The 24,105-nt window shown below is 40.4% G+C and overlaps 1 protein-coding gene across 2 annotated transcripts in view; it reads left to right on the top strand.

Moving 5' to 3' along the window:
- Positions 1-16,314, top strand: part of ZC3H7A (zinc finger CCCH-type containing 7A) — a 74,920-nt gene extending 58,606 nt beyond the window's left edge. For both annotated transcript variants that reach the window (XM_075830118.1, XM_075830117.1), the window contains 8 exons: positions 3,854-4,035; positions 4,349-4,422; positions 7,256-7,389; positions 7,499-7,604; positions 7,868-7,976; positions 10,715-10,833; positions 13,068-13,231; positions 15,336-16,314. In XM_075830118.1, coding sequence (XP_075686233.1) covers positions 3,854-4,035; positions 4,349-4,422; positions 7,256-7,389; positions 7,499-7,604; positions 7,868-7,976; positions 10,715-10,833; positions 13,068-13,231; positions 15,336-15,525 — 1,078 coding nt within the window. In that variant the 3' untranslated portion in view covers positions 15,526-16,314. The remainder of the gene's footprint in view (positions 1-3,853; positions 4,036-4,348; positions 4,423-7,255; positions 7,390-7,498; positions 7,605-7,867; positions 7,977-10,714; positions 10,834-13,067; positions 13,232-15,335) is intronic.
- The last annotated feature ends 7,791 nt before the right edge of the window (positions 16,315-24,105 follow it).

Genomic DNA, 24,105 nt, shown 5'->3' with positions numbered 1-24,105 from the left:
GGGAGAAATTGCTTTACAAATGTTGGGGTGCATGTTCTCCTTTATCCTTTGTGAAATTGAAAAAATTCAACATTTTAGTGGAAATAATGTTGATATTTATTTTCACGGCCTAATTCTAATAAATTATGCAAAAGACGTGTGGGGCCTAAATGCTCACTATAACCCTAGATAGATTCCTTAAGTGGTGTAGTTTCCCAAATGGGGTTACTTTTGTGGGGCTTCCACTGTTTCGGTCTCTCAGGGGCTTTGCAAATTCGACATGACACCCAAAAACGATTCCAGCTAAATTTGAGCTCCAAAAGCCAAATGGTGCCCCTTCCCTTCTAAGCCCCGGTGTGGGTCCAAACAGCAGTTTATTACCACATATGGGTTATTTACGTAATCAGGAGAAATTGTTTTACAAATGTTGGGGTGCTTTTTCTCCTTTATTCCTTGTAAAAATTAAAAATTTCTAAGTTCTTACAGAAACCTTTACAGACTTACTTTTACCTTTACAGACTAATTCCAATGACTTCAGCAAAACAACTGTGGGGTCAAAATGCTAACTTTACCCCTAGAAAAATTCCTTGAGGGGTGTAGTTTCCAAAATGGGGTCACTATTAAGGGGTTTCCACGGTTTTCATCCCTCCAGTGCATTGCAAACGTGACACGGCACTGAAAACTATTCCAGCAAAATCAAAAATCCAAATGGTTCTCCTTCTCTTCTGAGGCCTGCTGTGGGTCCAAACAGCAGTTTATTACCACATATGGGGTATTGCTATAATCGTAAGAAATTGCTTTACATATGTTGGGGTGTTTTTTTCTACTTTATTCCTTGTAAAAATTTACAATTTTTACATTTTTTCACAAAAAAAGTAGATTTTCATCTTCACATACTAATTCAAATAAATTTAGCAAAAAAACTGTGGGTTCAAATGCTATCTATACCCATAGATAAATTCCTTGAGGGGTATAGTTTAAAAAATGGGGTCACTTTTGGGGGGTCTTTACTGTTTTGGTACCACAAGACCTCCTCAAACCTGACATGGTGCCTAAAATATATTCTAAAAAAAGGAGGCCCCAAAATCCACTAGGTGCTCCTTTGCTTCTGAGGCCGGTGTTTCAGTCCATTACTGCACTAGGACCACATGTGGGATATTTCTAAAAACTGCAGAATCTGGGAAATAAATATTGAGTTGCATTTCTTGGGTAAAACCTTCTGTGGTACAGAAAAAATTTATTACAAATTAATTTTCGAAAAAGAAAAATGAAATTTTGTAAATTTCACCTCTACATTGCTTTCATTCCTGTGAAGCGCCAAAAGGGTTAAAACACTTTCTGAATGCTGTTTTGAATACTTTGAGGGGTGCAGTTTTCAAAATGGGGTGATTTATGGGGACTTTCTAATATATAAGGCCCTCAAAGCCATTTCAGAACTGAACTGGTCCCTGAAAAAATAGGCTTTTGAAATTTTCTTGAAAATATGAGAAATTGCTGCTAAAGTTCTAAGCCTTGTAACGTTCTAGAAAAATAAAAGAATGTTCAAAAAACGATGCAAATATAAAGTAGACATATGGGAAATATAATCTAGTAACTATTTTGTGTGGTATTACTATCTGTTTTACAAGTAGATGCATTTAAATTTAGAAAAATGCAAATTTTTGCTAATTTTCTCTAAATCTTGGTGTCTTTTACAAATAAATATTGAATTTATCGACCAAATTTTTTCCCTAACATAAAGTACAATATGTCACGAGAAAACAATCTCAGAATCACTTGGATAGGCAAAAGCATTCCGGAGTTATTACCACATAAAGTGACACATGTCCGATTTGAAAAATCGGCTTCGTCCTGAAGGCCAAAACAGGCTCAGTCCTGAAGGGGTTAAAGGGGTTGTACATGATTAGAAAATCATGGCTGATTTCTTATAAAAACAGCACCTCTCCTGTCTATGGGTTATATCTAGTATTGTAGCTCGGCTCTAAGGCCTTATTCACACGAACGTGTCCGTTTTGCGCGCGCAAAAGTTCATTGTGACATGTGTATAAGGTGCGTGGCTGCGTGATTTTCACACAGCCGGCATCATTATGACACTCCCTTTTTATGACGACACAGTAAAGAAGGAGTGGATTTTATTTTCCCCTTCTCTTCTTTACCAGCTGTAGCGCGAATCACGCGCGTCACCCGGAAGTGCTTCCATGTGCTGTGCGCGATTTGCACGCACCCATTGACTTCAATGGGTGCGTGCTGCGCGAAACACGGGCAAGTATAGGACATGTCGCGAGTTTTACGCAGCGCACATACGCTGTGTGAAAATCACTGACAGTCTGAACGGCCCCATTCACTAACATAGGTCCATGCGACGCGCGTGAAAATCACGCGCGTATCACGGACGTATAACACGTTCGTGTGAATAAGGCCTAAAACTGTGGACAGATGTGCCACTTTATTTGGAAGAAAGTAGCCATGAAAATGGTTTTCTTTTTCCTGTTAAAGGTGTTGTCCACATTGGACAAACCCTTCTTGCTAGTAGGGCCTCCTTATGATGTACTAATACTGCTGCCGAGACCTCCAGAGATTAACTTTAAACTGTGGGGGAACCCAGCAGCAGCTGTTTAATTCCCTTGCAGAGTCACCTGAGGGGAAATGAAGCAAGACCGTTCACGCTGAAATCTGAAACACTGGTTAATGCACAGATGTGCTGGGCCCTCGAGAATTAGGGACGCTTTTCTTAAAGCGTACCTGTCGTTTCATTTGACTTTTCAGAATAAGCTGCCAAGTGGGTGTACTTAAGGATCAGCACTATTTCTGGCCATTATAGGACTTTGATTTTTGCAATTTTTTGCAATTTTCCCCTTTGCATGCTATATTAAATATTGCATTTCTCTCTGAGCTGGGGGATGGAGACTAGCAGCCATACACTCCACACACAGTAAAAAGAGAAGAATCTGCTCCATAACCTACTCTCTCGCTCAGAAACAGCCCCAGAATCGTGCAGGACATATATAGAGAAGTACTGACCTGTACTAATGTGAATAAAGTACTTGGTTGTGATAGAAAGTTTATATTCCTGTAGTTCTGCTCCTGCACTTCCTGCTCACTCTTCCCCCTCCCCTCTCCATAGGCTTCCATAGACATGTGTAATCTGATACATGTGAGCTGCAGTCCGACTGGAGTCGGATAGAGCTGAATTTTCAGAGTGAAAGTCAGTTTAACAGGAAAGCAGGAAAACAGCCAGATAAGGGCAGAAAAGAAGCATTTTTCTCTAATAAGATATATTTCAAAATTTCTTATAATCACCTGTACTATACATTTATGCAAAGTTTGTTGAAATGACAGTTCCCATTTAAGCACTCCCTGCTCTGGCTGATAAATGAAGGTTGTGAATGGTGGACCCCCGTCTATTGACTCAAAAGTTGCTAATTGGGTATTTGTAAATTATTTCTAAACCGAAGAACTGCAGAATTGTTCTTTCTGCTTTCCTTTTGGATGATGTTTTTTCTTTTTCGTTAACTCCTTCAAGCATTGCAGATGTGTTGTTGCTGCAATTCTCTGAACAGTTCTGACTGCTAGTGTAAAATGTATTAAGCAGCACAAGTAAAACCTATTTCAGTCACTTAAACTGTTAAAATAGCTGCTGTATTAAGGCCTGATCACACATTGTGTGTGGACTTGACCCATATGTTGCATTTAGTAGGGCAATAAAGCAAGCTTTACTAGATGTTGTATAAGAACATATAGAGGCCATGAAGGTGGAGAGCTTTTTCTGATTGAAATATTCTTACCAGTGTTGTAGTATTTTATCAGTTTAGTGTACATACCATAGAACTATATGTACATGTATTCATTATGTGTTTTTTTCCCTGTAATACAGGTGTCTTGTTCACATGTTCAGAGACTCTGTTGTAAAGTACTGCAAGATCCGTCCATTCAGCAGTCACGTTGTGCTTGATCTTTGTCGACATGAGGTTCGGTATGGATGCTTAAGAGATGATGATTGCTTCTTTGCTCACAGCTTGGTGGAACTTAGAGTCTGGGTCATACAAGAAGAGACAGGTGAGCCTGCCATGAGTAGTGTCTGCTGAAAGAGGACGTAAACGAAGGATGAATTTAGACTGACGTGTAAGTGATCTATTCTCCTGTCCATTATTATTCACCAAGAATGGGATCTCAGCACAGTAGGGAAGAGCCACATTTCAAAAAGGCTTGAAATATTTCCCTGCTATCTTTTATTATTGGATTTATTCCTATTCTTGGTGAATAATAATGGACGGGAGAAGAGATCTTCTGAACATTCGTATGAATAAAGTCTAATATACTGCCTAGTAGAGCATAATGTTCTATTGCTTCTCTGTTTTTGTTCCTATAGGAATTTCCTTTGAAAGAATTGTACAGGAGTCTGAGTCACATTGGGCAAAAGAGTCCAGTTCACTAAAGCCCCAGGTACAATTCAGTTTTTTATTTTAATTGAATCCAAAAATTACCATGAAGAAGATATGTTGAGTTTCTATAGTTTTTTTTGTTGTACATAGCATATATGTGAGTGTGTGTGTGTGTATGTGTATGTATATGTGTATATATATATATATATATATATATATATTTATTTATTTTATATATTTTTTTGTTCTTATTTTTTAGTCAGTCAACAAACATTTTTGAGCAGCCCACCAGGGTTTGGTTTTACTACTCAGTGGGTGCTGCATCATCCACGAAAACCATTTACGTAGGGCACCTAATATTTTTTAGTATAATGAGGACTCTCCCTTTTTTAACCCTTTCATGACCAAGGGTCATTGATGCCCCTGTGTGTCCAGGCCAAATTTTCCATTTTTGATATGCACTTCTATAAACGATAATATCTTTGGAACCGCTTTAAATATCACAACTATTTTTACTTTGTTTTTTTACAAGACTTTTTAGGCTTTCATTTTCTAGATTAGTTTAAATAATTCAGTGTTCTTAATTTTTATTATGAGCAGACAAATCACTAAAAATTAAAGAAAAAACACTTTTTTGTAATTTTTATATATATATATATATATATATATATATATATATATATATATATATATATACACACACACACTGTAGAGCTCTGTAACAATTAGGCCTCTTCTCTCTCCGTCACCTTGGATCGCTGTGAGGGGAGAGTGAAGGGGGCTATATACACCCGACTGAAAAAAATGTCACGTAACAACGTATCGACTGTCAAATTTCATGGCTGTTTTGCATCAATGTGTCTCAAAATTTGAATCCATTTCCCGGCCGTCTGACCGTTTTTAACCGGCATTTGCCATCCGTTTTTCATGGATGTTAAACAAAATGGATGAATTTTATTCGTTAGGGATTTTTGTCCCAACCCCCCTGAAAACACTATACTGCCACATTGCCCACATAAGTAGTGCCAGTGCCCACATAGATAGTGCCCACTGTAAATAGTGCCATAGTGCCACAGTTCTTCCTGTAGATAGTGCCCACTTAGTGCCCATGTACATAGCACCACAGTGTCCCCTGTAGAGTGCCAATATAATGCCACAGTACCCATGTAGATAGTGCCACACCCCCTGTATATAGCACCCACCTGTAGATAGCACCACACCCCCCTGTATTTAGTAATATCCCCGCTGCAGATAGCGCCCCCCCTTCCTCCCTCGTAAATGGCACCCCCTTCCTGTAAATAGCACCACTGTAGCTCCCTGTGGGAGCGGAATCCCTCTGGCCAAAGATTTCGCTCCTACAGGAAGCCCCTGATGTCTCTGTCCATATATTGACAGTGACGTCAGGGGTTACCTCTTAAAGCGGAATCCCCTGCCAGAGTGGGGATTCCGCTCCAGGAGTAGCCCCTGACCTCACTGTCCATATATGGAAAGTGACACCAGGGGCTTCACCAGTAGAGGAATCCCCGACACAGAGCGATCTGACACCGGGGACTCCGCTCCTAGAGAGAGCCGCTGACATCATTGTCCATATATGGATAGTGACACCAGGGGCTTCTCCAGTAGAGGAATCCCAGGCCAGAGTGTCGGCCGGAGATTCCGCTCCTAGAGAGAGCCACTAACGTCACTGTGCAAATGGACAGTGACGTCAGGGGCTCTGTCTAGAAGCGGAATCCCTGGCCAGTGTGATCTAACACAGGTGATTCCGCTCCTAGAGTTAGTTCAGGTGGCGCTATTTACAGTGGGGGGTGCGATGCTAGATAGCAACCCTCTGCTGTAGATAGCATCACACCCCCCCACTGCAAATAGTGCCACCTGAACGGAGTCTAGGAGCGGAATCCCCGCTGTCAGATCACACTGGCCGGGGATTCCGCTTCTAGACAGAGCCCCAGACGTGGGGGTGTGGCACTATCTACATGGGTACTGTGGCATTATATTGGCACTCTACAGGGGACACTGTGGTGCTATGTACATGGGCACTAAGTGGGCACTATCTACAGGAAGAACTGTGGCACTATGGCACTATTTACAGTGGGCACTATCTATGTGGGCACTGGCACTACTTATGTGGGCAATGTGGGCAATACCCGGTCTGTGCAATCTGACACCGGGGATTCCGCTCCCAGACTCCGTTCAGGTGGTGCTATTTACAGTGGAAAGGGGGGATGTAATGCTATCTACAGCGGGGGGTGGTGCTATCTGCAGGGCAGTGGCACTATCTACAGCGGGGATGGAAAGACGGCGTGGGATCCCTCTAGGAGGGGAATCTTCGGCCAGAGCGCTGGCCGGGGATTCCAATGCTGGAGGGAGCTTAGGTGGCGCTATCGGCTTTTGCGGGGGTTGTGGGGGGTGTATTCCGGGGCTCTCGAAGCCCCGGCACACATGAGTGCAGTGCTGCTCACACTGAAGCAGCCCTGCACTCATTAATCCCCTTCCAGGCTGTCGACGTCTATACGCGTGCTAACTGCACGGGGCATCGGCAATTACAACGTTTATAGCCATATGGCAGTCGTGAAGGGGTTAATGATCCAACAAGACTCCCGGCCCTTTCAGAACAGTATACCTTTGTGCTCTCAAAGTACTAAATAGAGATGCATTATAAGATCCAGCAACAGCAACTAGCTTGCTTCTTCATGGCTTTCATGTGCAGCTAATTGCTTTCATTCGACAAACTGAAAAACAAGTGAAAATAGTCAACCCGAGGTATATCTTCATTATAACAATTATATTTGCTGCCTCTGTGTAGTCTGTAAACTGTAACAACCCATAAATTGTGCCTTTTTTGTGTTGTATTTTATTTATATATACAAATATTATTTCTATCAATTTGGTTTAAGCTGTTGAGCATTCCCAATAGTCCAGGATATCCACATTTTAACATCAAATTTGTTTGTGGACAATGTTGGAGAAATGGCCAAGTGATTGAAGCAGACAAAAACAGAAAATACTGTAGCGCAAAGGCGAGACACACGTAAGTAAATCAGAGTAATGTCTCTGCAGTAATATAGTACATTGTCCTAGCAGATAAAGGACGTGCATTAAATATTGAGTCCTAATGAAATAGCATGTATTTATCTCAGATGGACTAAAGATCGCCAGGTTGTTCTTGTGATGTCCAATGAGCGCAAAAAGTGGATTTCTATCCGACCATGTCCCACAAAGAAGCCAGTTCCAGTTCAGTTTGAGGTGATTTTAAGCTTAATTCTTTGAGCTATGTGTTTCTTGACTAATATGTTGAGGCGGATCGGTTTCTTTCTGCTGAAATCTATGTATCATTTTTAATAGACTTACCAATCGCCTCCTACATTGTGAAGTTTCGGATATTACTTTTAGCAGATCTTCAAGCTCATTGTTTTTGGATGAATTCTAAAATCTATCAGTTTAGCAGAATATGCATCAAAATATTGGATAGCAATAAACCTGACATTTATGTATTTTATCTCCCACAGTTGTGTCATCATATATTGAATGGCAAAAAATGTCAATATATAGGAATTTGTGCATTTGCTCACAGCCAAGAGGAGAAAGAGATATGGACTTTTATGAAGGATCTAAGCAGTAAGTATTTCTAAGCACACCCTGTATTTGTGCTTTCCAGTTTATTCTACATCAATATCTGTTTCTGATATTCTTTTTCCATTGCTCAGGCTTTCCGATAATTAATAATATTTAGTACTATAATAATGTAGACCTGTCATCATTTGATCTATCATTGTATTATTGTTTTACGCTGTAGTGGTTCTATCCCGATATTCATATTCACACAAGCGTGCTGACTATAACCCCTATGTATGAACTGTTTAGGATAGTGCGGGAAGTGAAGTGACAACTGCTCTGAGCAGTGGTTGTTACTTTTTAAGCCTATTTACCCGATGGCCATAAAAAACTCAGTTGTGTGCGATTATCAACATTAAATAGTGCAATGGGATTTTTATTATAGTGCTCTTCTTGTAAGAGCGGCTCATCTATTACGATTTCACTGAACCACACTGGTTAAATAAAATAGAACTTTCAATGTACATTAGAATACGGACCCGAACAAACTACACGCAGAGCCCTTTTTTTTTTTTTTTTTTTTTTTATGGGAAACATTTTTTGCCAAAAATAATGCTGCCTACAGACATGTCTCTTAATGACATGGTACATGATAAATGAATACAATATTTTTCCTCATTTCACAGCAACAATTATACGTACATTACATATCTAGAACCACTTCTGTTTGATCTCTATAACAAATACTAAACGTCATGGAGCCCACAGAACCCTTTATATATACACATAGAGCCGAGTTATTATGATCTAAACTGTTGTTTTTTTTCCCTGTTTTTCTAGTTGGGAATTCATCCTGTTCTTAATATCGAAATGGAAAGCCACTGGTGTGTCAATCAACTTTCTCCAGAAAATACTGATCGGGCTAAGGCTATGTTCACACGGAGTATTTTGCCGAGTTTTGCAAAACTCGGCAAAAACGGCCCTAAAATGCCTTTCATTGATTTCAATGGGAGGCGTCGGCGTCTTTTTCCCGCGAGCAGTAAAACTGCCTAGCGAGAAAAAGAAGCGGCATGCCCTATCTCCGGGCGTTTACGCCTCTGACCTCCCATTGACTTCAATGGGAGGCAGAGGAAGCATATTTCGCGGTGTTTTATGCCCGCGGCGCTCAATGGCCGCGGGCGAAAAACGGCGCGAAAAACGGCGTGCAGGGAGAGGAAAGTCTGCCTCAAAGTTCCAAACTGAATTTTGAGGCAGATATTCCTCCTGCAAAATACTCCGTGTGAACATAGCCTTAAAATCTGGATATACACTCCATGCCAGTAACCAGCTGCTGCAAAGAGCTGCCGGTCTGGAGGACCAATGTTTTAAAAATATTGATTTCAATAAATCAATATTTTCAGTAAGATGTTGATCGATAAAAGAGAAATCACTTTCTTCTGTAAAATAATTTATAAATTAAAGTGGCTTTCCATTTCAGCAATAAGACTAGGAATGCAGTCCTTCTCCCTCAGGACAATGCAAATTCTGTCTTGAGCTGAAGACCTGCGTAATGTGGACAGACTGGTTGCTAGAGCCTTGCTACTTGACAACCCTATAGGAAAGACTGTGGTTGTTAGACGTGGCTCATCTTTTCAGCAAAAAAGGTGGATTGGCACTGTCCTGACAGAAGAGTAAAAGCAGCTTGATGACAGGCACTCTACTATCTCTGGCTGTGTGGGCAAATCTGATTTTATAGCAGGCCCAGTTTAAAGTGCAATTCCACCAGTTTTAACGATACAATAATTAACATGTAGACATCAGTTTCACGCAGAGCAGTTTTTCCACCACTTTCTTTATGCAGGTTTAGTTTTTGTTCATCTGAGGATATGTGCACAGTGCAAAAACCTCTATACCACAAATGTGTCTGATAAAGTCAGACCTTCAAAGTGCTACCTTCAACTATTGTGAGCGCCAAACAATGAGACGGCTCGTTGATTGGCGCTTGTTTGCTCCTATCACACGAAGCAATGATTGGATATGTATAGGAACGAGTGCTCTTTTCTCCGATCGCTGGTCCCCATACATTTTCATCATGTCGGCAGCGCATCTCCCTGATTACACAGAGCCGATAACAACGATTTTTAATTCTGCATAAAAGAGCAGATCCGCCTATGAACCGGCGTTTGCTCGTTCATCAGTGGATTGTTGCCCTTAATACACATGGTAATAATCGGGAACGAGCGTTCATGTGAATGCTCGTTTGCCCGATCATTGGCCCGTTTTATAGGGCATTCGTATGGAGGAATTTCAGTCAAGACATAAAGTCACTAATTATGTAGCGTGTGGATTATCTAAAGGGGTTTTGCAGGTTTATGAAAATAAAGCTTAATCACCGTATAATGAAATATTCTGCTATGTTCTGATATGTTTTTCAATTTCTCAGTGGAAGAGAACTCTCTTGTATACATTAAGAGGGTGAAAACCGGCACAGGCCTAGTCCTGCTCTCAAATGAAAAGCGAATATGATTGTATCCAGTGTAGGCTATCCTCTGTGCGCTAAACATACTCCAGGCTGATACCTGCAAAGACTCAGTGCCAAACACGGCCTTACTCAAAGCATCCAGTCAAAGTGCTGCTTTCATTTTTCATCATCATCATCATTATTATTATTATTATTATTATAGAAATGAGAGCTGGTAACAGGTTGCTATAGGTAGAACCTCTGTCTTTTTTGTGTGTACCAGTTTTCATAAATTAGGCTTGTGTGAATCCGTGGATAAATATGTGTGAATTGAATTATAATATTATCACATTCTGGTCAGTTCAGGATATGGAACAATTGCATGAGAAGTTGCACAGCAAGAAGACTGCAAAAGGGAATGAGGTTTCAAGTCAAGTGAACAAACAAATTCACCTTCCCACCGACTATGCAGAAATTGCAGTAAGTTTTTGTTTTACAGGGAATGTTTATGGTAGTAATATATGAAAATAAAAACAGTTTTTTGTTTTTATTACTCTGTTGGCATACAAAAAGCAAGTTGTTCTGCATGTAATGAAGGCAAAGGAGTACAAGGCTGTCAGAATTGTTTTTGGTGGGGGGGGGGGGGGTACTGTTACATGAAGCGGATCGGTGAGATATTTATGCTGCCCTGTCTGAGAGCGGCCCAGACACGCTGATTTTAGCCTGCTGTCACTTATTTGTTAATGTTAAAGTGTACCTCCACTTTCACTGAAATACCATTATAGTACAGGAGTGCGCACAATAATCGTTTTTCAAAGTAACTTTTATTTCTAAAGCTATAGAATTCTATCGCGCAAACAGGCGTTCTGCATACAGGAGTCATGGAGACTAGAGCTATGAGCCGCCGGCAGCACAGACTATACACAGTCCATGCTGCTGCTGGAAGCAGAATCTCTAATAGAAGTAATTAAGAAAAACGAAAGTGGAGGTACGCTTTAAGTATTTAGAACATATACTGGCATCGCACGGCTGGTGCCGCAAGTATTAAACCAAGTATGTTCACGTTCTCCCCTGCCCTCCAGCCGCTGATTGACAGGTTTCTGCTTATTACTGTGCATAGGAAGAAAAGTGTCAATCAACTGCTGGAGGGTGGGTGGAGCGTTAATATATGAATATACATGAACTCATACTTACGGCACTGGCCGCGCACTACAAGTATAAGTTCAAAATACTCAATAACTACTTAACATTAAGTAATAGCACGATGAAATCTGTGTGTCTGTCACTTCCTTATGCTGCCCTCAAACAGGGCAGCATAAATATCTGACCAATCTGCTTTATTGTTAATTTAATTGCTGTTTGTAATTCACACAGAACCTCCAAAACTGAGCTGTATGTAAATAAAGCTTTAACGGGGTTGTCTAGAAAGCCAGTTTTCAAATACCATAAAGAGGCTTATCTAGTAGTCAGATTGGAGACTGCTGGAATATTGAACTCTTGTTGCTGGTTCTCGGACAGATTAGCGTGATAAATTAATTTTCTTCAGTATCTTTGGTGCTCATCACATTTATTCAAAACAATAATTATATGTTGAACACATTACCTTCTGAGGGTGTCTCTGCAGAAGCTGAACTCAGCCCACCCAACTAACCTACAGCCAAAATCACATTTAAGCAGGATCTGACATCATAATACATCACAGATTTCACACTACAAACAGCATACATTATTAAATTGATGTCTAGGACCTGATAAAGCTGGTGTACTTACTTTGAAAATTCATGTCAAAATGTCTGTATAATCCTTTATAAAAAGAAATTCAGCCTGATATTAAAATGATCTAGAGACTGGACTCGTAAAATACGAATTTTAATATCAGATGGAAACACTTGAAGAAATTATTATACATCCCTTCTGACATGGATTTTCAAAGTAAGTACACCAATCTCATCAGATCTAAGAGATTTTTTTTTGATAATGTATGCAGTTTGTATTATGAAATCTGATGTCAGATCCCCCTTAAATCTTTTGTAGGAATGTTTACGGAGGACTAATGACTAGATCTCTTGAGTCTTGACAAAAATAGAATTGTTTAATCCCTGATATTTTTCAAAATAGCTATTTCCTATATTTCTAAAGTTCTTGCAATATGTAGAAAAAAAATACAAAACAACTATGTGACATAATTTTCCATCAAATTTTTACTATTAGGTTGACATTGTTGAGATAAACATTAAAGAAGCACTGCACTTTATTTTTTTATTGCACCCTCCATGTGTTTCAGTGGGATGCTGTGTGCAGAAATACTTACCAATCCCCGCATCTTGCTGTTCTTCGGACCCAGCGCCGCTCACGTGATCTTCATTCTGACCTGTTCTGGAATCGCTGCTTTTCAGAAAACCGGAAGTCAGGCTCTCAATGCATTCCTATGGACCCTCGTTCTGGCTCCCATAGGAATGCATTGAGAGCCTGAGTACCGGTTTATTCAAAAGCACAGTGACTCCAGACAAGTCAGAGGGAAGATCACGTGAGCGGTGCTGGACCCGAAAAATACAAGATGTGGGGATTGGTAGGTATTTTTGCACACCGCACCCCACTGAAACACCAATGTACAAATGGAGGGTGCAATAAAAAAAATAAAGTTGGGTGCTCTATTCTTTATCTTCAATCCATCCTTTGAATTATATGTTGTTCACTCTGATTTTCATCTGCAGGTTGATTTCCATTGCTGGCTATGTGGTAAAAACTGCAATAGTGAGCGTCAGTGGAAGATTCATATCTCATCAGAAAAGCATAAAGAGAAAGTTTTCCACTCTGAAGATGATCAGAACATCTGGCAGCACCGTTTCCCAACCGGCTGTTTTAGCATATGTAAAAGGTAGGCTGGCACTCATTCTTAATTCCTAAAATTGTGGAAAAAAAGTAAAATCGTGATCCCCCAATTAAGGCTACATTCATACGAGCATATCAGATTAACGCGCGTGAATCTGGTCCGTGTGTGTTGCGTTATGTATCAGTGTGTTTTGCGAGTGGCATGCGTTATTCACGCACTCACAAAGCACATCTTTTTGTTATGTTTTATTCTTATTTTCAATCAAATTGATGCGCAAATGAAAACGCACCAATATAGGACATGCAGTGAGTTTCACGCAGTTGACTCTCGCTGCGTGAAAACTCACGTATGTGTTAACAGCTCTATTGAAATCAATGGGTCCGTGTTCTGCGCGTGATTTCCATGCACAGCACACAGACGTTATTCTCGTTCGTGTGAATGGGCCCTAAAGGGGGAAAAGCCTCCAGAAGATGCAGTTTGGATCCCAACTACTTACTATACATAGAATAACAGTATTTCTGGGTGGTTTGGCTGACTTGAGATGTGTCACCCAGTGAGAATGGTCATTGCCTATTTCACAAACCAGCAGTGAAATGTGTAGTTTTTAGGTTGATTCACTATTTTTGAACACCAATTGACTAAATCCAGTAGCTAACAAATCTAGAATCCCCACTAACTACTGGTGTATTAAAACTTGACTTTTTATTAAATCTATTCAAAATATTATTGTCTACCTCAAAAGAAATATTTCAACAACAATTTTGGTTGAAAGGGCGGCGGTATAGCCATATTAGCTATTTTGTGTATATTTCAACATAACTGCTGATTGATATAGGACTATGGAGAGCGGTGGAGCTCAAAACCCCCACATAAATATTTTTAGCATTTTCCTTTTTTCTCCCACCTCCCTTCCAAAAGCTATAACTTTTTAGTTTTTTGTCGACACAGCCGTATGAAGGCTTGCGGGACAAGTTGTCGTTTTTCAATTTATGTAATTTTTGTTTTGTTTTTTTTGCCAGTTTTATAAAAAAAAATAATGTTTTTTTGCCACATTCTGAGAGCCATAGCGTTTTTATTTTTCTGTTGATTTTAGCGGTACATACGACCTTTTTGATCACTTTTTGTTACATTTTTTGGGGAGCTAAGATGACAAAAAACAGCAATTTGGGCGTTTTAAAAAAAAATGTTGCATTTTTTAGGGCAAATAATGTTAAATTGTAATAGTTCTGACTTTTACGGACGAGGAGATACGAGTTATGTTAATGTTTATTTTTTTTAACATTACTTTAGGGGAAAAAGGGGGTTTTGAACATTTCATAATTTTTTTTTTAAAAGTCCCATGGGGACTTGAACCAGCGATCATTGGATCGCTTGCACTATATACTGCAATACATGCAGATGGCATGGTGGAGAGGGTGCCTCATTCTAACACCTTAGATACTGCAGCCGCGATTGAACACAGAATCTAAGGGGTTAACGGGTGGAATCAAAGTGATCTTTTATTCCACCCGTTGCAGAGAGGCTGGCGGCTGAATGAAGTATGGAGTGCGCAGAGCCAGTGAGCCCGCTCCACACTTCTCCTTGACGGCTGCCAGGTACATGTACGTGGCATATCCTTAAGGACTTAAACACCTTGTGGTAAACATGATGACCAGGGGAGCAGCCTTGTTTGTTCATTCATTCTTTTGTTCGGTAAGAGAAAACATTATGTGAGACCACAAAATAGCTTTAAGGGCTTTGTTGCTGGCAAGTCTTAAAGGGGGTGTCTCAAAAAGGCAGCCCCTGTCCATATTGCCTATTTAAGACACCCCCATTAAGCCTTGCAAACTACAGAGCAACAAGGTTCTTTCATACTAGGCCTCTTCATTTAAATGGCTGCATTTAATACTACATTTGTATGGCCAGACATTGCATTCCACAGCGCTGACGGCCGTTCTGGATACGGGAGTCATGGAGACCAGCAGGACACTCCTGCTGCAGAGTTACGAGCCGCCAGCAACGCGGACTATAGACAGTCTGTGTTGTAGTTAGATGCAACATCGCCAATACAAGTTATTTAAAAAAAAAAAACTTTCCTTTTTTTTTTTTTTTTTTTTTTTATATAAGAAGCTATAATTAACTTTTTTCCTTCTAACTTTTTAATAATCAGGTTCCTATCTGGTTCATGTCTGGAGGAAGACCAGTGCAGCTTTGCTCATGGAAATGCTGAACTCCTGGAATGGGAAGAAAGAAGCAAAGTTCTGCGCCAAAAACTAGAGAAAGCTCGCAAAGATCAGCTCATTAACCCTGATGATAATGACTTTGGAAAATATAGTTTTTTGATTAAGGATTTCAATTAAGCATCTGATTACATTGGGAATGAAATACTATCTGGATAAATTGGTGTAAGAGTTAAAAAGGTCCTGATATTGTTAGAATATCAGATTCTGCTCCTCTTGATGTTCTGAGTCATATAAAGCAGAACAAGCATTTTGTGGATGTAGATCTCCTACTGATAGAGAGTAAAAAAATAAGGGCGTACGGGAGCAATACTGAGATGTCCTTAAGTCAGCATTTCAGACTGATCCATTGTTATAATGGTTGATTAATAGTGTCAGATTTTACGGGTTTGATTAAGGGATGATTGTTTTTGAAAATACGTTATTATTGATTAGTCTCAATATTCTGTTTTATGCCAGCCTTGGCCAGATCCTGTCACTATGATCTAAAAATTTTAAGGGTGTTTATTTTTATAGGAAAATGCAAAAAAAAAATAATGATTAAATAGTAACTAACACATTAATAACAATAAATGAAAAGCTTCTTAATATTGTTTTATCCTAAGTATATGCTGTCTCCAAGGCAATTTAATGGTATAGGCTCCATAGGAAAGCTTTGTGGCAGTGATTTAGACACTATTAGTAAGGTTTGTGTCCAGTCATGCACCAGTGTTAATGTCAGACAGTTTCCGAACGTGTGTTATTTCTTAGATACGACTCCATGCGGACCAAGTATTATTGTTATTTCTGTCATTCCTATTTTGTGACCGTAAACAGGTTAGTACGTTGCTTGCAGTGTGCAGGTTCATCATCGCACATCCAGCAGCCCATACGCCGACATGGGTTTAATAGCTTTAAGGATTAAAGAGGCTCTGTCACCAGATTCTGAAATCCCTATCTCCTATTGCATGTGATCGGCGCTGCAATGTAGATAACAGTAACCTGTTGTTTTTTTTTTTAAAACGTTCATTTTTGGCCAAGTTATGAGCTATTTTATATATATGCAAATGAGGTTTGAAATGGACAACTGGGCGTTTTTTTTCGTTATGTCCAACTGGGCGTGTATTGTGTTTTTAACTGGGCGTGTTTACGTGTATGACGCTGACCAATCAGTGACCAGTTCGCAACATACACTCATCTCCATTGATTTACACAGCAGCGATGTGCAGCCACATACACAGAGATTAACGTTACTGCAGTGTCCTGATAATGAATACACATGAAATCCAGCCTGGACGTCATGTGTACTCCGAATCCTGACACTTCTGAATCTTTTCTGTGAGATTTCCAGCAAGGGAAACGAAATCTCGTTTATCTCTGAAATCTCGCGAGATTTCGTTTCCCGTGCTAGAAATCTCAAAGAAAAGAGTCAGAAGTGTCAGGATTCTGAATACACATGACATCCAGGCTGGATTTCATGTGTATTCATTATCAGGACACTGCAGTAACGTTAATCTCTGTGTATGTGGCTGCACATCGCTGCTGTGTAAATCAATGGAGATGAGTGTATGATGCGGACTGGTCACTGATTGGTCAGTGTCATACACGTAAACACGCCCAGTTAAAAATACAATACACGCCCAGTTGGACATAACGAAAAAAAACGCCCATTTGTCCATTTCAAACCTCATTTGCATATATATAAAATAGCTCATAACTTGGCCAAAAATGAACGTTTTTTTTTTTAAAACAAACACGTTACTGTTATCTACATTACAGCGCCAATCACATGCAATAGGAGATAGGGATTTCAGAATCTGGTGACAGAGCCTCTTTAAGTAAAAAATCTTTTTTCCATTACATTAGGATTATATTGGTGAAGCATTTGAATGTTTAATAGGATATGTACAGAATATGCTGAGTTTGATATAGCGGATATATTCTTATGTCTAATTGGAATTTAGTTGATTTGTGCCTATAAAACGTAGCGCACTTAAGTTGAGTGGTTTGTGTCGTTGAATACAATCTATTGTTATCATCCATATCCGGCTGTAGTGTTCTTCAATGGGACAATTGACAAAAAGTCCAGGAAAATCTCTACCCTCATAATCACGACTTTCTCTCGCTTATATCCAGATCTGAGAACGTTCACACACATATATATATATATATATGTGTGTGTGTGTGAATTATATTTACTTTTACTTGAAATTGTTTTGTGATAATTGATTTGTTCTTAATTCATGGGCTAATGAAAGTGTAATTGATTGAGAAAGGTTAAACCTGATGGACCTGTGTCTTTTTTTCAACCTATGTGACTATGTAATATGTAACTGTCTTCTGACACAGTTTGCATTCTTTTGTGTCACTTTTGTATTCACTGTTTATCAGTTTTATTTTTACCTATTTATTGACCTTTCCGCTTATGGTTCCAACCTTTGTGCATGAAGAATATTCTAAATTTAGTCATTGTGTGTTTCATACTTGTGTATTTTTGCACTCTACTAGACATTTATAGAAAAATCAGTATGCAACTAATTAATGTTGGCGTTGTGATTGTAACTTTTTTTTTTTGCCTGTTTGTGTTCACCTTACCAATTATGTGATCAAGATTTATCATATACTTTTTGTGATTTCTTTTTATCTGAACTTGCTCTGAGTTTCTATCTATTGCCATGTTTTATAAATGACAAGAATTTGAACTTAAAGGGGTTTTCAGAGTCATTTAAAAAATTGGCCAGGGGTAGGAGGGATGCCAAAAAAAAAAAAAAAGAAGTTGCTCATTTCACGGAGCCACGTCGACCCAGCACCATCGCTTCTGTTCCGCCTCGCCGTTGTGTATTGACCTAGCTTCAGCAATGATGTGCTTGTATACCCACATTTTCCCCTGAGGATGCCACTTTGGTGGTGAAACATGTCGGGGGGGCTTTTTCATTTTTAAAATCAATCAGTTCTGACAATTCTAAGTCCCTTCTCAAGCAGACTGCAGCCGCGAATCTTAGTTGTTTCATATAGGTAGTGCGGCCACCAGAGATGGTGGTTTGACTCTGCACTTAGACGGTACTGACTACAGAGTATTATTAGTATCATTGTATGGAGACTTTTCAGTTCACATTGCGTTTTTAGTCTTCATTTGTATTCTTATAGTTATTCATAATAAAGTTATACGTCACAATACTAGCAAGCATTCAATAGATATCTGGGAAACAAGGGCTAATCTTTTTGCCTTTGGCGATACTGATGTGTTTTTGTGTGTACCTCAGCCCACCAGATACCTGGGTCCTTTCTTTGTTTTTTGTATAGCCACATGATCGCTGCAACCAATCCCAGGTCCCAGTGGGTATACGGCACATGATCCCTGAGGCCAGTGCTTGACTGCAGCGATCACGTGTGTATACGGCACGTCATCGCTGCAACTATGTCAATACACAGCGGCGGGGAGGAACAGAGTGGGGCGCTGGATCGACAGGGATCTGTGGGGTGAGTAATTTTTTTTTCTTTTTTTTTTTTTTTTATTATTGCCATCCCTCCTTCATTGGCCAATTTTTTTTTAAAATAACTGAGAACCCCTTTAATATAGCATTCAGTCAAGTATGCTACGATACTACAAACTTATCTAGAATGAAACTTAACTTATGTTAAAAACATATTGGGCTTTCAGCTGCACAGTACAGTATCTTTAGCTAAACATCCGTTCAGATAATTCCATTCATGTTAATATACTACACATTGGATGTTATGCCACTTTTGTATTTGAATCGTAATACTAGTTGGATACAAACATATGGAATACTTTGACACCCTACGTTGACTCATAAACTCTGCGCATTCCAAAAAATAACATTGCCAAAATGACAAATTCAACACAAAAGTATATGCATTGCCTTCTAAATGACTAGTGAATGACCAAACATAAAAATAAATATTATACATTTTCCATTAAGCCTTAGTATCTTCTAAGTTTTTGCCAAATAGTTAATAAAATGTGAAGTGTTGCTGTGTTATAATTTATTTTTATATGTTAACCTTTTAATATACTCTTGTATGTGTCAATCTGATCTGACCAAAATAAAATTATTACCACCATATAGCATAGTTTCGTATTTGCTTTCTGGAGGAAACTTATTTTCTTGCCTAGTGGCAAGTCATAAATGCTATGTAAAGTAAGATTTATTATGTCATTTAGAAGGTTTGTCTCAGGCCAGGGCTACACCCAGACATTTTGTAGTGAGATTTTGCAATATTACTAGAGTGACAGCTGCAGTCCAGAGTAATGCATCGACTTGCATGTCGATTCTTTTCAAATTGGAAAATCTTACTACAAAAAGTCTAGGTGTAGCCTTAGTCTAAGGTTTTTCACACGAGTGTTTTTGTAAACATTTATAATACGGACATATTACAGAGGATTTTTACATCAGTATTTCATCAGTCTTACAGATATAGAATACTGATGGGCTGTCTTCTGCGGGGATAATTAAATTATAAAATAAAGGATTGGCGCAGTGAGTGATTACTTACAATAGATTGAGAAAATGGAAAACCAAAGGGAATTCGGAACACTAAATAATATTAGTGTTCTGTTACTTTCTTTCGGACTTAAGGTATGCACATTGTGTTTCATAAACGCAGGTTGGCAGAACAGTGGAGTAGAGGCCTTTGAAATTTGGGTGCCAGTCGACTAGGTGTCTTCTCCCGACGAACTTCCAAAGTGCGCTCTTGGATCCTCCTATCGATCCGGGTTGCCAGAAGTATTAGGGCATCCAAGGTAGCAGGAAGCTCGCTGCCAGGTCACCCTTTATATGAGAGGCAAGCCAGCGTACCAAAGGAGATCGTGTACTCCCCAACAGTTGACTCCCCTTGATTGATAGTCAGCAGATGATGTTCGACCCGGTTCCTCAAGCACCGTATAAATGTCTCAAGAAACAATAGCAAATCAGTAAACTCCGGACCCTCTCACTTCAAGATGGCGTTCGCCCATGCCAGGGCTTTGCCAGAGAGGAGAGCAATATTAAAAGCGACCTTTGCCTCGTCAGAGAGGAAGAGATGGGCACATAACTTGAAATGGATCGTAAACTGATTGATAAAGCGTCCACGGATCCCCGTCGTAGCGAGGTGGTAGAGGCAACAAAATTGTAGACCCAGGACAGGCAGGAGGGATAGCAGGTGGTAGAGCAGTGGAAGGAGCCAGAGGTGGAAAAGGACGATCCAAACAGTAAATGACACCGTTCACATCCTGTAAGAGCTGATCCTGGCGTGCCCGGAGGTCACGCATGTCCACTTCCATCAGCTGGATCGGGGTTTTAGGTTGACCAGCGGGATCCATGGCCTGAGCGTACGGTCACGACTCTGGGGGTATGTGGACCCACTAAGCCACTCCGCCATAGCGGAGTAGCAGCTGGCCAAAACACAGTCAAAGTAAGTCTTCAGATCAAGAGTACTTGGATAGAAGTTCTGACAGACACGTGGCGTAGCAGACACTATGCCGCAGCAGACTTCCCGGCACAGATAACACTTGGTATGGCAGATGACGCTTGGCATGGTTGATGACACTTGGTGTGGCTGATGACGCTTGGCCTGGCAGATGATGCTTGGCACAGAGGATGAACTCGACTCGAACACTAGACTTCGCTCAGGAACAAACACAATTACTGGATATGGGATACAGGAACTCTGGGAACAGGACACAACTAAGGCACCATTTACTAATGAACATGGGTAGACAAAACAATGCTCAGGCAAGGAGGAAGAGGACAGTCCTTTTTATACAGGGGATTGGGTAGGGTGCTTTTTGTAGGTGCGTGCACTGGCCCTTTAAGGCTGAAGACGAGCGCATGCGCACCCTAGTCAGAGCAGGGAAACAGAGCGTCCGCAAGTTCTGGCGTCTCCGAGGAGGGAGACGCTGGCTGGTGCTCATAGGTCTGCGGCCACTGGCAGGTAAGTAATGGCGGCCATTACAACCCTCAAGCACACAGGAGAGGCAAAACCCCCTGTGGGGGAAAACTCTAGGGAAGCCATGGCTGGAGGATTGCCCTTCCTCTGGGCCTAGAAGGTGCCAAAATATAATTTAGTATAGTATGAACAGAATTCGTACATTTTACCAGATTTACAATTAATGTCATTACAACGAACAACATAAAACATTTAATACGGCTAATATGGTTGGCAAGCTGGATGTCTTCTTTCTCCTTTGGCACCCATTGAAATAAGTGGGCGATCCATGTAATGCACGGATGAGACGTGTCCTCCAGATGCCTCTTTGTAGCCGTTGTCCCCGCTCTGGCTAATAGTGGAGGATCTCCTTGTGGAAACCCCCTCTATTACAGACAACCCGTATGAAGAGGATGGCAGCACTGTGATGAAGAAGCGGTCTTGGGTGAAGGGCTCTCTTGCTAGAATCTCCAAATTACAAGTCAAGCTCAAGGTCCTCAGTCGCATCAAATATGGCACTGAATGTGGCAGTAAAACCTTCTAATATGGAATCTTGTATATTTATGACTTCAGCAGATTTGCCATCATTTCTACAGGTGTTTATTTCCACTGCTCGCCTTAGTCATTATGATGTCACCCACAGTGTTCTGAAGTTCTGGTGCGTGGGGAGAAGTAAGAAGCCGGCTCACGGTATTACAGCTGACAGCTCGCACTAACAGTAAGGGTATGTTGACACGCTTAACAAAAAACGTCTGAAAATACGGTACAGAGCTGTTTTCAAGGGAAAACAGCCCCTGATTTTCAGAAGTTTTTTGAGCAACTCGCGTTTTTTACGGCCGTTTTTGGAGCTGTTTTCGTTGCAGTCTATGAGAAAACGGCTCCAAAAACGTCCCAAGAAGTGTCCTGCACTTCTTTTGACGAGGCTGTAATTTTACGAGCCGTCTTTTGACAGCGACGCGTAAAATGGACAGGTCGTCGGCACAGTACATTGTAAAGCCCATTGAAAGTAATGGGCAGATGTTTGCCGACGTATTGGAGCCGTTTTTTTCAGACGTAATTCGAGGCATAAAACGCCTCCATTACGTCTGAAAATAGGTCGTTTGAACCCAGCCTTAGAATCAGAGATAACTTTGATTCTCGTCGTTTAACCACTTAGATGCCGCGGTAAATAGTGACCGCATCATCTAAGCTGTTAGACATAGAGGGGCAGAGCCCTCCAAAAGCACATCCCCCACCGACCCCCCATAATCCCAAAAACCAAGAAGGAATCTCATATTCACAGGAAAAGCCATACATGCCTGAGTTGACGTAGATTTCCCCCATAAATTACTCCAGTTTCTGACATAAATTACAGCAATATATAATTTATCCCCTTCTGTTAAACCCCACCCACAAAGTGGTGAAAGTGACCTAAATGCATCAAAATGTTGTTTTCTTTTGCGCAAATTGCGACTTTTGATACATTTCCAACTTTTAAATTCCAGAAAACTGCCATAAAACAATTAATAATTTCCAACTACTTTTATAATAAAGTAATTAGGTTTTACTTATTGTACATAAAAACCTTAAAAAAAAAAAAGACAAATCTTTTACCATAAATATATTAGCAGCAAAACCTTGTATTCTACAATGTACATGGAGGAAATAAATAAATATACATGAACAAGGCAGACATTTTTTATAATCTATAATGAAATCATTAATCTAGTACTAATGCATGATGGAACAATTAGATCCGCCGACAATATTAATCGATGGCAGGTGGAGTAGAGGAAACATTTCAGAGCACATCATCTACTCGTTGTCTGTGGACATAATCTATGGGCACACCAGCAGCCAATGAATGAAAGCTATGCAGACATATATATATATATATCTGGGACATATATATATATATATATATATATATATTTATCTGGGACAGCATATCTATAACTACGAGCCCTATAGCTCGTAGTCAGCAGACAGTATCACATATGATAAGATTAGATACAGCAGTCCAGCAGATGGTATCACACATCATAGGCTTAGATACAGGGCCCAGCAGACAGTCACAAAAGACTTCTTCTTGCCACCCCCCCCCCATCCCCTAACTTTTTTTTGCGGCGGGGCTTGTCCTGAATCTTCTTCAAATGGCCCGGAACGCAGACGAACACCTGAATTTAAAGGAGAAATCTTCCCGCTACTGCTACTGAACAGCCAATCAGGAAAAAGCGCAGGCTTCACGAGCACAAGGTGTAAAGTTCCAGAACCTGCTCATACATTCTATACAGCTGACCTCAACTTGACCTAGCAGGTAAGTACCAACTGTAATAATAAAAGGGGAGGGAGGGTAGGTAGATAGAAACCAGCACTCCAGCAAACAAAGTACCTTTAACCCCATCTCAACATTTGTCATAAGTATACGTCATGGAAAGCCAGTACTTCCCACAAATTGTTGTATACTTACGACAAATGGATGGCACCAGCTCAGAAGCTGAGTATCTTACCGCTGACACCCTGCTGTAATAGCGGGGACCTATGTTAGCTTTTAACCCCGCCATTAACCCCTTAAATGCTGCAGTCAAAAGCAATCGCTGCATTTAAGGTGTTTGCAGCTCATCGGCACCCCGGCAATGAAATTGCCGGGGTGCTGATTGCTGCAACGGGAACCGATGGCCTTATAGTGGCCTCCCGGTCTGCCTAGTATGGAAACCTTCCGTGCCCCGCCCAGAGGTGGGGTCCAAAAGGCTTCCGTAGCCGTCGGCAAAATGGCACCAGCTCAGGAGCTGAGCCAACATCGTCAGCGGTGGA

Source organism: Rhinoderma darwinii, chromosome 6, assembly GCF_050947455.1.
Source record: "Rhinoderma darwinii isolate aRhiDar2 chromosome 6, aRhiDar2.hap1, whole genome shotgun sequence".
NCBI lineage: Eukaryota > Metazoa > Chordata > Amphibia > Anura > Rhinodermatidae > Rhinoderma > Rhinoderma darwinii.
This window is presented reverse-complemented; position numbering and strand designations above follow the sequence as displayed.